The sequence below is a fragment of the Cetorhinus maximus genome, chromosome 11 (assembly GCF_964194155.1).
Source record: "Cetorhinus maximus chromosome 11, sCetMax3.hap1.1, whole genome shotgun sequence".
Classification (NCBI taxonomy): domain Eukaryota; kingdom Metazoa; phylum Chordata; class Chondrichthyes; order Lamniformes; family Cetorhinidae; genus Cetorhinus; species Cetorhinus maximus.
The window spans coordinates 85,323,629-85,338,313 of record NC_135889.1 but is presented as its reverse complement, the minus strand read 5'-3'; the positions used below and the strand labels follow the sequence as shown (position 1 = coordinate 85,338,313).

At 44.7% G+C, this 14,685-nt stretch overlaps 1 protein-coding gene across 1 annotated transcript in view; it reads right to left on the bottom strand.

Annotated features, from left to right (window-relative positions):
* LOC144686753 (secretin receptor-like) overlaps positions 1–14,685 on the bottom strand; it is a 61,930-nt gene that overhangs the window by 18,620 nt on the left and 28,625 nt on the right. Inside the window, exons 8-9 of the mRNA XM_078552387.1 lie at positions 2,377–2,530; positions 2,168–2,228 (exon numbers count right to left, since the gene is read on the bottom strand). Of these exons, the coding sequence (XP_078408513.1) occupies positions 2,168–2,228; positions 2,377–2,530 (215 nt within the window). The remainder of the gene's footprint in view (positions 1–2,167; positions 2,229–2,376; positions 2,531–14,685) is intronic.

Below are 14,685 nucleotides of genomic sequence, written 5' to 3'. Positions count from 1 at the left end.
GAATAGGACATGTCCTGGAGTTCTGAGTCTGCACCTAGGTGCAGCTCCTCCAGGTTGCCCTTAGTTGTGGGACTAAGATCAACACGTGCTGCGGGCGAAAACTCATCTCCTCATGACCCACTCAGACTGACCTCAGCATGGGTACTATCTGCTGGCCCACCCAGCAAAGGAAAAATGCCATCAATGATTCAATGCAGTCATCACACTGAGACTTGCAGGCGGGTGGTGGGGGTGGTCGTAGGGGCTAAGGCTACCTGCTGGGTTAAATGCCCAATGCCAACATGGTACTCACCCTGCCAGAGCGCAACAAATCGTTGAAGCGCTTGCGACACTGGATCCAGGTGCGCCGCACCACGTCGCGGGAGCTCACCATCTCCGCCACCTCCTCCCAGGCACGTTTCGTCATGTTGTGGGGGGGCCTCCTCCTCTCATTCTGGGGGACCAACACCTCCTGTTGTGCTGCCAGCTCCTCGAGGAGGGCAGAAAGGCAGTCATCAGAAAAACGAGGGGCGCATTGGCCGCTCGCTGGCCTACCCTCCAGCCTGGCCTGCTCTGCTGGCCTACCCTCCAGCCTGGCCTACTCACCTGAACCCCTCTGCTGTGGCCTGGAACTGACCATTGTGAGCAGCCTACAACAGGCTGCCAGGCCTTTTTTTAAATAGACTGCCGGGTCGCCATTGGACCCGGCAGTCTGTGCACGTCCGCCGCTGCCCACTATCCACAGGAGTCGGGAAATACGCTGGGCCGGCCTTGATTGGCCTGGCTGCGTAAAATGGCGGTGCCGATCTGATCGCAGGCGGCGATCGGGTCCGCGCCTGCTCCCGCTTTCCCCCCCCGCACCAAACGGAAAATCCTGGCCTAAATGACCAAACAGTGTCTGTGAATTTGAACAAGCTATTTGACTAGGTATGGTAACACTGAATTTACACATAGTTATTATTAGTACCATATCACTTTAATTTGTTGCACCCTTAATGATCAATATATGGTAGATATAAAGCTGAACATGATTCTCATGACTCTAAATTAGAAAAAGAATTAATTATTCAAAAGCTATAAAAGAACAATTGTCAAAGTGGGAGGGAGATAACATTTTTTGTCCACAAATAGCATGATAAACTTCTTTACTATCTTAATGGAATGTCAGAGGACAATTTCTCACCCATTTAAAGCACTAGTAGCTTTAAATTACTGTAGATTTTATGTCATTGCTATGCATTTTTATATTTATACATAAGTAAGCTATAGTACCTTGGTTTTACTCCTGTTCATCTATGAATTTTTTTCTGCTAATATCTAAAAATAATACCATCTTCCCACATAAATCAGAATGAAGTTTTGACCTGAAAAGTTCCTTTACAGCAACAAATAGAACCATTGAAAACTTATAGTGCAGAAAGAGGCCATTCAGCCCATCATGTCTGTGCCAATGAAAAAGAAACTAGCCGCTAATTTTAATCTCACTTTCCAGCACTTGGTCTGTAGCCTTGCAGGTTACAGCACTTCAGATGCAGATCCAGGTACCTTTTAAATTAGTTGAGTGTTTCAGCCTCAACCACCAATTTAGGCAGTGAATTCCAGATGCCCACCACTCTCTGCGTGAAAATGTTACTCCTCATGACCCCTCTCATCCTTCTACCAATCACCTTAAATCTATGCCCCCTGGTAATTGACCCCTCAGCCAGGGGAAACAAGGCTTTACTGTCTACCCCATCTAGGCCCCTCATAATTTTATACACCTCAATTAGGTCACCCCTCAGCCTCCTCTGTTCTAAGGAAAACAACCCTAACCTATCAAATCTCTCCTCATAGCTGCAATTTTCAAGCCCTGGCAGCACTCTTGTAAATCTCCTCTGCACTCTCTCCAGACCAATTATGTCCTTCCTGTAATGTGGTGACCAGAACTGAACACAAAATTCCAGTTGTGGCCTAACCACCATTTTATACAGTTCCATCATTACATCCCTGCTTTTGTCTTCAATGCTTCACCCAATAAAGGAAAGCATTCCATGTGCTCTCTTTACCAACTTATCCACCTGTCCTGCCACCTTCAGGGACCTGTGGACATGCACTCCAAAGCCTCTCACTTCCTCAACCCCTCTCAATATCCTCCCGTTTATTGAATATTCTTCATTTTAGGTTTTATTTATCATGAAGCATGGCTTACCCAATGTTCTCATATATCTGCCTTGCAATTGACCAGGATATAATAAAAATTGCCGGTGCTCCTTAAGGTGAGAAATGTGAATAAAAATCAACAAAATAACGGAAAATTAGATTATTAGATGCAGGAAAACAGAATGACATTTACCAAAATGAGTAATTTAGAATTGTACAAAAATTTATGTGATTTAAGTTTCTTAAAGTGAAACTTACCCCATCCGAGAACAATGTACCTCCAGAAGTATTTTCGCTCAGAAAAAACAGATACCACCAGAGCTGTGTACAGATACAGTGCTTCTACAAGCAGCCAACTGAAATTAGCCATATTGCAGTATTGGAAGAAAACAATAACAACTTTGCATTCAACCTGGGAAACAAGGCAAACAGAAAACACAATAAATCGCAGGTCAAGCCTTTACTTCTCTCAGAACAAAAACAGGTAACCTACTGCTTTTATATACATGCTTTTATACTATTACTTTTATATTATGCATTTACACAATTACATTTTGTTTAACCTGCACTTAGATGTGAAAATAGCATTATATCTGAGAGGAAATTGACAGTATACATTGAGAGAAATGGCAGTCCATTTGGGAGCTCATCAGCAATCTGGTGTCCAGGTGCAATGAAGCCAAGTGATGAGAGACCACTGCCAGAATATAGTTTTAGGCAACTTGTGGTTTGCACCAGGTGCAGAATAACTTCAAAGCAAAAACAGAAATACCTGGAAAAACTCAGCAGGTCTGGCAGCATCGGCGGAGAAGAGCACAGTTGATGTTTCGAGTCCTCATGACCCTTCAACAGAACTAAGTAAAAATAGGAAAGGGGTGAAATATAAGCTGGTTATTTCATCCCTTTCCTATTTCTACTTAGTTCTGTTGAAGGGTCATGAGGACTCGAAACATCAACTTTGCTCTTCTCCGCCAATGCTGCCAGACCTGCTGAGTTTTTCCAGGTATTTCTGTTTTTGTTTTGGATTTCCAGCATCCACAGTTTTTTGTTTTTATCGCAGGATAACTTCAGCTAGTTTTCTTTTATTCATTCATGGGATGCGGTACATACTGTTGCCACTTTGTGTCGGTGGTGGAGGGAGCGAAGATTTGTTGATGGGGTGCCAATAAAGTGGGCTCCTTCGTCCTGGATGGTATCCAGCTTCTCGAGTGTTGTTGAAGCTGCACTCATCCAGGCAAGTGGGGAGTATTCCATCACACTCCTGACTTGTGCCTTGTAGATGGTGGACAGGCTTTGGGGAGTCAGGAGGTAAGTTACTTGCTGCATGATTCCTAGCCTCTGACCTGCTCTTGTAACCACAGTATTTATATAGCTAGTCCAGTTTAGTTTCTGGTCAGTGGTAACCCTCAGGATGTTGATAGTGGGGGATTCAGCGATGGTAATGCCATTGAATGTCAAGGGGTGATGGTTAGATTCTCTCTTGTTGGAGAAGGTCATTGCCTGGCACTTGTGAGACGCAAATGTTACTTGCCACTTGTCAGCCCAAGCCTCGATATTGTCCAGGTCTTGTTGCCAGTACAAAGGTATGTCTTAAGATGCCAAGTTACAAAATGATGGGTTCTTTCAGATCAAGATCCAGACATGGAAGTCCATGTCATCCCCACACTGCCATCATTCCAGGAACCTGGATGCTGATATCTTGCTGGTGTCCATGTTACTTAGATCAAAAGGAGGTGGAAGCAGTGGGTAAATGGCACGTCGCAGAGTACTTCCAGCCCCATAATCTTTTGCAGACTTTCGACTGGTCAGACAGAACTTCCACAATGCAATATTTATGGCAGGCCGGTTTCTGAGCATCATCTCGTTTTACACTCCTGGCTAACCCCTCCCAATTTGCATCAGCATTCTGATCCAAAAGAAATTCAGGTCCACACAGGCTAATATTAAATTGAAAACTGGCAATGCTGGAAAAACTCAGCAGGTCTGGCAGCATCTCTGGAGAGAGAAACAGAGTTTTAATGTTTTGGGTCTGTATGACTCTTCTTCAGAGTTGAAGAGGTAGAAATGTGATGGTTTTATGCTATTGGTGGAGCAGGTGGAAAAAAATATGTCAGCAATAGGTTGGAGCTCAGGAGAGATTAAATGACAAAGATGTCATGGATATAAGACAAAGGTAATGGTAGTGATAGTGTTAAAGACTAAGGGTGGGATTTTCCGGCCCTACCAGTGGCGGGCATCATCGTGGGTGAAATGCGAAAATTTGGAGAACAGAGATGCTGGAAAATCCTCCTAAAAGGCAGGCTTTAATAGTGGCATAAAGTTCAGATAGCAGAATGTGTTAATAGCAGAACAAGAGGCAGCACTTTCTGAAAGCCAAACATGAGAAGAAGTTACGAACTGGCCCTTGGGTGGGGGCTATGGTGGGGAGCAGGCAGCACGGGATGGGAGGAGTGCAAGGTGGTGGGGTGGAATGAAAGTTAAAATGGAGGGAAGAATTCATGGTCTGAAGCCGTTGAACTCAACGTTGAGTCCTGAAGGCTGTAAAGCGCCCAATCGCAAGATGAGGTGTTGTTCCTCCAAATTGCATTGGGCATAGGACAGAAATGTGAGCATCAGAGCAAGATGGTGAATTGAAATAGCAAGTTACAGGAAGGTTGGAGTCATGCTTGCAGACTGAACGAAGGTGTTCAGAAATGCGGTCATCCAGTCTGCGTTTAGTCTTCTCAATGTAGAGGAGATTGCATTGTGAGCAGCGAACGCAGTAGACTAAATTGAAAAAAATGCAAGTGAATTGCTGCTTCACCTGGAAGGAGTGTTGGGGTCTTGGATGGTGAGGAGGGAGGAGGTAAAGGAGCAGGTGTTACACACTCTGCGATTGCATGGGAAGGTGCCGTGGGAAGAGGTTGCGGTGTTGGGGGTGATAAAGGAATGGACCTGATGTGTTGGGGGTGATAGAGGAGTGGACCAGGTACCACGGAGGGAACATTTCCTATAGAATGCTGACAGGGGAAAGAGAAAAGATGCATTTGGTGGTGGCGTCATGCTGGAATTGACGGAAATGGCAGAGGATGATCTTTTGAAATCGAAGGCTGGTGGGATGGAAAATAGGGACACGGGGAATTCTATCATGGTTCTGTGGGGAAGGGGAAGCAGTGAGCGCAGAAGTGGGGGACATGGGTTGGACACAGTTGAGCGCCCTGTCAACCATACAGGGGGGGAATCTTTGGCTCAGGAAAAGGGAAAACATGCCAAAAGCACTGTTGTGGAAGGTAACATCATCAGAACAGATATGACAGAGATTGAGAAACTAGGAGAATGGGATGGAGTCCTTACAAGAAACAGGGTGTGAAGATCTGTATTTGAGGTGGCTGTGGGGGTCAGTGGGCTTGTAATGATTTTTTAAATTCTTTCATGGGATGTGGGTGTCACTGGATAGGCTAGCATTTTTATTGTCCATTCCTAATTGCCCTTGAGAACGTGGTGGTGAGCTGTCTTCTTGAACAGATGCAGTCCATGTGTTGTAGGTGCATCACAGTGCTGTTGGGGAGGGAGTTCCAGGATTTTGACCCAGCGACAGTGAAGGAACTACAATATGTTTCCAAGTCAGGATGGTGTGTTATTGGAGGTGAACTTGCATATGGTGTGGTTCCCATGTGTCTGCTTCCCTTGTCCTTCTAGGAGGTAGAGGTTGCTGGTTTGGAAGGTGCTGTCAAAGGAGCCCTGGTGAGTTTCTGCAGTGCATCTTGTAAATGGTACACACTGCTGCCACTGTGCATCGGTGGTAGTGGGAGTGAATGTTTGTGGATGGGGTGCCAATCAAGCAGACTGCTTTGTCCTGCATGGTGCCTTGCTTCTTGAATGTTGTTGGAGCTATAAGAACATAAGACCATAAGACCGAGGAGCAAAAGTAGGCCATTTGGCCCATCAAGACTGCTCTGCCATTCAATGAGATCATGGCTGATCTGATAATCTTCAACCCCACTTTCCTGCCTTTTCCCCATAACCCTTGATTCCCTTACCGAATAAAAATCTATCTGTCTCAGCCTTGAATATACTTAACGACCCAGCCTCTACAGCCCTCGGCAGTAATGAATTTCACAGATGGACTACCCTCTGAGAGCAGAAATTCCTCCTCATCTCTGTCTTAAATCAGGGTAGGACCAATAACTCCAGAGAACCCTAGATCTCAAGGGATATAGCGGATTGGATAAGGGAAAAAAAGGAGGCTTGTGGCAGATACAGAGGGCTGAAAACAGCAGAAGCCCTAGAGGAGTTTAGAAAGTGTAGGGGGGGAAACTTAAAAAAATAATTAGGAGAGCGAAGAGGGGGCATAAAAAATACTGGTGGGCAAGATAAAGGTAAATCCCAAGGCATTTTATAAATATATTAAGGGCAAGAGGATAACCAGTGAAAGAGTAGGGCCAATTAGACTCCAAAGTGGCAATCTGTGCATGGAGCCGGAGGATGTGGGTGAGGTTTTAAATGATTACTTTTCATCAATGTTCACTATGAAGAAGGACGAGGTATGTGTAGAAATAAGGAAGGGGAACTGTGATATACTTGAACAAATTAGCATTGAAAAGGAGGAGGTATTAATGATTTTAGAAGGCTTAAAAGTGGATAAATCCCCAGGCCCAGATGAGATGGATCCCAGATCACCCTATGTGATGCAAGGGAGGAGATTGCAGGGGCTCTGATACTAATTTTCAAAATCTCTCTGGCCACAGGAGAGGTGCCAGAGGACTGGAGGACAGCAAATGTGGTACCATTATTCAAGAAGGATAGTAGGGATAAACCAGGTAATTACAGGCCAGTGAGTCTAACATCAGTGGTAGGGAAACTATTGGAAAAAATTTTGAGGGACAGGATTAATCTCCACTTGGAGAGGCAGCGATTAATTAATGATAGCCAGCATGGCTTTGTCAGGGGGAGATCATGTCGAACAAGTTTGATTGAATTTTTGGAGGAGGCGACTAGTTGTGTAGATGAGGGTAGTGCCGTAGTTGTAGTAGTTGATATAGTCTACATGGACTTCAGTAAGGCTTTTGACAAGGTTCCGCATGGGAGAATGGTCAAGAAACTAAGAGCCCATGGGATCCAGGGCAATTTGGCAAATTGGGTCCAAAATTGGCTTAGTGGCAGGAAGAGGTGGGTGATGGTTGAAGGTTGTTTTTGCGATTGGAAGCCTGTGACGAGTGGTGTACCGCAGGGATCCGTGCGGGGACCCTTGCTGTTTGTAGTGTACATTAATGATTTAGATGTGAATATAGGAGATATGTTCAGCAAGTTCGCAAGTGACACGATAATTGATGGTATCATAAATAGTGAGGAGGAAAGCCTTAGATTACAGGATGATATAGATGGGCTGGTAAGATGGGCAGGGCAGTGGCAAATGGAATTTAATCCTGAGAAGTGAGAGGTGATGCATTTCTGGAGGACTAACACAGCAAGGGAATACACAATGAATGGTCGGACCCTAGGAAGTACAGAGGATCAGAGGTTCCTTGGTGTATATGTCCATAGACCCCTGAAGGCAGCAGCACAGGTAGATAAGGTTCAGAAGGCATATGGGATATTTGCCTTTAATAGCCAAGGCATAGAATATAAGAGTAGGGATATGTGTATATGTTTAAATAAAATTGCCTCTCATTCTTCTAAACTCAAATGAGTACAGGCCCAACCTACTTAACCTCTCCTCATAAGAAAATCCCTCCAAACCTGGGATCAAACTAGTGAACCTTCTCTGGGCTGCCTCCAATGCCAGTATATCTTTCCTTAGATAAGAGGACCAAAGCTGTTCACAGTATTCTAGTTGTGGCCTAACTTATGCCTTGTATAGTTTTAGCAAGACTTCCCTATTTTTATACTCCATTCCCTTTGAAATAAAGGCCAACATTCCATTTGCCTCCCCTATTACCTTGTATGTTCACTTTTTGGGATTCATGCACGTGGACTCCCAAATCTTTCTGTGTTGCAGCTTTCAGCAGTCTTTCTCCATTTAAATAATATTCAGCTCCTCTATTCTTCCTGCCAAAATGCATAACCTCAGATATTCCCACATTATATTGCATCTGCCAAGTTTTTGCCCACTCACTTAATGTGTCTATATCCCTCTGTAGACTTTTTGGACGGGATTTTTCGTGCCCACCCACTGCCGGGATCTTCCGCCCCTGTCGCAAGCCAATGGACTCCTGGCTGGGGCACCACATTGCCTGTGACAGGTCCCCCCCATGACAGGGTCGGAAAATCCTGGTCTTTGTGTCATTCTCACCACTTGCCGTGCCACCTATTTTTGTGTTATCTGCAAACTTGTCGATAGTACATTCACTTCCCTCATCTAAGTCATTAATATATATTGCAAATAATTGTGGGCCCAGCACTAATCCCTGTGGGGCTCCACTAGTTACATCCTGAAACAGGAAGGTTGGCATCCTGAAACTGCCCCCCTCATCCCAACTCTCTGTATTCTATTAGTTAGCCAATCCTCTATCTGTGCTAATATATTACCCCCAACACCCTGGGCTCTTATCTTTTTAAGTAGCCTTATGTGTGGTACCTTATCGAGCATCTTTTGAAAATGCAAATATATTACATCTACTACTTCCCCTTTATCTATCCTGCTTGTTACCTCCTCAAAGAATTCTAATAAATTTGTCAGGCATGATTTCCTCTTCATGAAGCCATGCTGACTCTGCTTGATTATATTATGCATTTCTAAATGCTCTGCTATTACATCCTTTATAATGGACTCTAACATTTTCCCAATGACAGGTGTTAAGCTAACTGGCCTATAGTTACCCGTTTTTTGTCTCTCCCTTTTTTGAATAAGGGCGTTACATCAGCAGTTTTCCAATCTTCTGGGGCTTTTCCAGAATCTAAGGATTCTTGGAAGATTACTACTACCAATGCATTCACTATCTCTGTAGCTACTTCCTTTAATATCCTAGGATGCAACCCATCAGATCCAGGGGACTTATCGGCCTTTAGCCCCATTAGTTTCCATGGTACTTTTCTCTAGTGATAGTTATTGTATTTATTTCCTCTACCCCTTTTTGCTCCTTGATTATTTGGTGTTTTTGGAGTGATATTAACGTCTTCTACGGTGAAGACCGATGCAATGTATTTATTCAACTCCTCTGCCATTTCCAGGCTCCCCATTATTATTTCCCCAGCCTCATTCTCTAAGGGGCCTATGATCACTTTGGCCTCTCTCTTCCTTATTATGTATTTAAAGAAGCTCTTACTATCCGTGTTTTTATATTACTTGCTAGTTCACCCTCAAAGTTTATTTTCTCCCTCTTTATTAGTTTTTTGGTCATCTTTTGTTGGTTCTTAAAACTTTCCCAATCCTCTGGCTTACCACTGATCTTTGCCACATTGCATGTTTTTTTTTTCAATTTGATACTATCCTTAACGTCCTTGGTTAACCATGGTTGGTTTATCCCCTTCCTAGAATCCTTCTTTCTCACTGGGATATACCTTTGTTGTGTATCACAAACTATTTTCTTAAACGTCTGCCATTGTTCATCAACCATCTTTTTTTGCCATACTCCTCTCCCAGTCCACTCCAGCCAACTCTGCCCACATTCACTTGTAATTACCCTTATTTAAGTTTAGCACAACTGTTTCTGACCCAAGTTTCTCAGTCTCGAACTGACTGCTAAATTCTACCATGTTATAGTCACTGATTCCTAGGGGATCTTTTAGTCTGAGATCATTTATTAAGCCTGTCTCATTACATATTACCAAATTCAAAATAATCTGATCCCTGGTTGGATCCACAAAATATTGTTCTAGGAAACTGTCCCAAATACATTCTTTGAATTCTTGCTCATGGCTACTTCTGCCAATTTGATTTTCCCAATCTACATGAAGATTAAATGATTGATGTACTGCCTTTTTCACATGCCCTCATTATCTCCTGATTTATTCTCTGTCCTACAGTATAACTACTGTTAGGTGGCCTATAGACTACTCCCACCAGTGTCTCCTTCCCCTTGTTATTTCTTACCTCCACCCATTTGGATTCTACATCTTCCGATCCAGGATCATTTCTTGCTATCCTACGTATTCGAACTGGGTCTAACAAAGCTATCCCCCCTTTCCTTCCTGCTTGTCCTTTCAAAAAGTCACATACCCCTGAATATTTAGTTCCCAGCTTTGATCTCCTTATAACCACTTCTCTGTAATGGCTATAAGATCATGGCCATTAACCTCTATTTGTGCCGTTAATTCATTTATTTTGTTCCAAATGCTACATGCATTTAAGTAAAGAGACATTAATTTTGCCTTTTTACCATTTTTTTCCTCTATGACCCTATTTGCTGCTGTTTTTTTATGTTTGTACACTCTGTCCCTTCCTGTCACGCTCTCGGTATCATTACCTAAATAGCTGCCCTGCAATGCTGCCATATCCTTTTGCTTTGTTAGCCTACATATCTCCTCTCCAGAACCCTCCCCCCGCCACCTATTTAGTTTAAAGCCCTCTCTACAGCCTTAGTTATTGGCTTCGCCATGACACTGGTCCCAGCACAATTCAAGTGAAGCCCATCCCACCAGAACAGCTCCCTTCTACCCCAGTACTGGTGCCAGTGCCCCATGAACTGAAACCCATTCCTCCCACACCAATTTTTTGAGCCATGCGTTTAACGCCTTGACTTTATTTACCCTATGCCAGTTTGCCCCTGGCTCAAGTAGTAATCCCAAGATTTTACGTTGGAAGTTCTGGTTTTTAATTTAGCTCCTAACTGTTCCATTTGTTTTAACAGAACCTCCTTTCTAGTCCTATTAATGTCATTGATGCCAACGTGGATGACGGCAACTGGAACCCTCCCCTCCCACTCCAAGTTCCTCTCCAACCCTGAGGAGATGTCCTTAACCCTGGCACCAGGCAGGCAACACAGCCTTTGGGACTCATGCTCATGGCTCCAGAGAACAGTATCTATCCCACTAATTATACTGTCCCCAACCACTACTACGTTCCTATTTCCTCCCCCAACTTGGATGGCTCCCTATACCACGGTGCTGTGGTTAGTTCGCTCTCATCCGCACAGCTTGTAGGAGCCTCGTAGCTGTTGGACAGTTGCAAGGTCTGAGGATTCTCGAACGCTACCCCCTGGGTCCCCATACTTACTTCACCTGCAGTCATACCCTCCTGTCGCAGATTACAGACCATATTTGAATTATCTAACCTGAGGAGTGTGACCGCCTCCAGGAGCAAAGTGTCCAGGTAACTTTACCCTTCCCTGATGTGGTGCAATGTCTGCAGTTTGGACTCCAGCTCCTTAACTCGGATCGAAGTTCCTCGAGTTGCAGACACTTACTACAGATGTGTTCGCCCTGGATTACCTTGGTGTCCAGCAGCTCCTACATGCTGCAGCAGCAACATATCACCCTTCTTGCTATCACTATCGTATTTTATTTAATTACTTAATTAATTACTGTAGCATCCTTGCTCTTTACACATGAAGAATCACCCGCTCTTTACACTTTATTGTAATTTCTTTACACATCAGTATCAATCTTACATTTAACAAGCTATTTTTAAGAAAAGTGAAAAAAGGAGAAAAAGAACTAGAGACATAAACACAAACTAAAGACTTTACTTTTACTTTAAAGACTAGAGATACTCACCAAACCCACTCACCAATCAGCTGCTCTCCATGCTCTTTAGTGGTCTCTTGCCCCTCTCTCCACACTATTTAATGGTCTCTCATTCTTCTCGCACTCTCCCACTGTTAATGGCCCCACTACTCCTCTTGCACTCTCATTATTAATGGCCCAGCTGCTCCTCTCACTCTCTCGCTGTCAATGGCCATGCTGCTTCTCGCACTCTCTCACTGTTAAAGGCCATGCTGCTCCTCTCACTCCCTCACTGTTCATGGCTGCACTCATCCAGGCAAGTGGAGAGTATTCCATCACACTCCTGACTTGTGCATTGTAGATGGCAGACAGGCTTTGGAGAGTCAGTAGGTGAGTTACTCGCCACAGAATTCCCAGCCTTTGGCCTCGTCTTGTAGCCATAGTATTTACATGGATGTTACAGTTCAGTTTCTGGTCAATGGTAACCCCAGGATATTGATACTGGGGGATTCAGAGATGACAATGCTATTGGATGTCAAGGAGCGATGGTTAGATTCTCTCTTGTTGTAGATGCTCATTGCCTGGCGCTTGTGTGGTGTGAATGTTACTTGCCAGTTATGAGCCCAAGCCTGAATGTTGTCCTGGTCTTGCTGGATATTGGTACAACTGGTTCACTATCTAAGAAGTCATGAATGTTGCTGAACATTGTGTAATCATCAGCAAACATCCCCACTTCTTAACTTATGATGGAGGGAAGGTCATTGATGAAGCAGCTGAAGACAGTTTGGCCTAGGGCACTACCCTGAAGGATTCCTGCATTGATGTCCTGGAACTGAGATGATTGACCTCCAACCACCACCACCATTTCCCTTTGTGCTAGGTATGACTCCTACCAATGGAGAGTTTCCCCCCCGACAGCCTATCACCAGAAATGGAGACAGAGAAGTCAAGGAAGGGAAGGGAAGTGTCGGAGGTGGACGATGTGAAAATAAGAGAGGGGTGAAAATTGGAAGCAAGATTGATGAATTTGTCCAGGTCCAGACGAGAGAATGAAGCGGCACTGACACAGTCATCAATGTACCAGAAAAGAAGTTGTGGGAGGGGGCCTGAGTAGGACTGGAACAAGGAATGTTCCACATCCGCACAAAAATGCAAGCATACCTGGGGCCCATGTGGGTACCCATAGCCACAACTTTTATTTAGAGAAAATAAGACAAGTTAAAGGAGAAATTGTTCAGTGAGAGAACAAGTTCAGCCAGGCGGAGGAGAGTTGTGGTGGATGGGGATTGTTCGGGCATTCAATGAAGAAGTGGAGAGCCCTCACACCATCCTCGTGGGAGGATGAAGGAATTGGACATCCATTCTGGAGAGGAGGCGGTTAGGGTCAGGAATCTGGAAATTGTTGAAATGACATAGGGTGTCAGAAGAATCACGAATGTAGGTGGGAAGAGAAAATAGAGTCAAGATAGGAAGAAATGAGTTCATTGGGCAGGAACAGGCTTTTCCTTGGAGCAGCAAAGGTTGAGAGGGGACCTGATCGAGGTGTATGAGATTATATGGGGCAGCGATTGGGTGGATAGGAAGGCACTTTTTTCCATTAGTAGAGGGGTCAATAACCAGGGGGCATAGATTTAAGGTAAGAGGTAGAAGCCTAAGGGAGGAGTTTAGGAGATATTTTTTCACCCAGAGGGTGGTGGGAGTCTGGAACTCACTGCTTGAAAGAGTGGTTGAGTCAGAAACTCTCATAACATTTAAGAAGTATTTAGATATTCACTTCCGTTGCCATAGCCTCCAGGGCCATGGGCCAAGTGCTGGAAAATGGGATTAGCGTAGTCAGATCTTTGTTGACCAGCACGGACAGGATGGGCCGAATGGCCTCCTTCTGTGCTGTAAATATCTATGAGACGATGGGTCTACCAGAACAGCCCTCTTTGTGGATTTTCAGAAAGAGGCAGAAGCAGCCTCTGCGGGGTTGAGGGACTAAGAGATTGAAGGGTGTGTGGGGAGGATCTCCAGAGGCGATGAGGTCCGTGACAGTCCTGGAAACAATGGCCTAATGTTCCCTTGTGGGGTGATGACCCAGGAGGAGATAGGAGAAGTGTCTGAGAATTGGTGCTTAGCTTCTGCAAGGTAGAGGTCGGTACACCAGTCTACAACAGCATCACCCAAAGCCAGGGTTGGACCTGACAGAGTGGAGTGCAGCAAGTTCAGAAGGAGACAGGTTGGAGTGGATGAGAGAAGCAGAGGAATTAAGATGGCCAATGTCACCCTGACAGTTCTCAATAAAAAGACCAAGAGCAGGTAAGAGAGCAGAGGGATGGGGTCCAGGTAGAGGGAGAATACAGGAGGCATGTGAAAGAGACCGCAGAGAGGGGTGAAAGATTCCTGCCCAAAGAAATGAGCAAGGTGACGGAAGAAGAGTTCAACGTGGTGCCAGGCCCAAAACTCATTGAGGTGGGGGTGTAAGGGTATAAAACTGAGTCCCTTGATGTTCAGCATCAGAGAGGGGAAGGTCAGAGGGTATGGTGAATACAAGGCAAGGGCTTGAATTAAAAGAAGGGACAGTGTCAGAGGGACAGGAAGGGGTGGAAGAATCAGGATGGACGTCGGTACCAATAAGTCGTTGGATCTTGTGTTCCTTAACACCTGAAAGGAGGAGAAAAAGTTTCTTGCCAAGGCGTTTGTTGAGACAAAGAATGAAATGGAATGGGGGGTCAAGAGCAGATTTGGGATAAGGTGAACCGGTGCTGCTGTAGAGAGAGGTTGAGGGTGTACATATGGTAGTGCATGGCACATAGTGTGGATCTCAGGATGTGGCAAGCAGTCCGAGGAACATTGTACGTCCCGGAGATATCTGTAATCAAAACACGAAGGATGGAACTTCAATTGGAATCTACGTGGCGTAATTTGGAGCTGGAGATAGTAGCTGAGGAAGGAAGTATGGCTTTGAAAGTGAGTTTTGGTAAACCCCTTATCAAACACCAC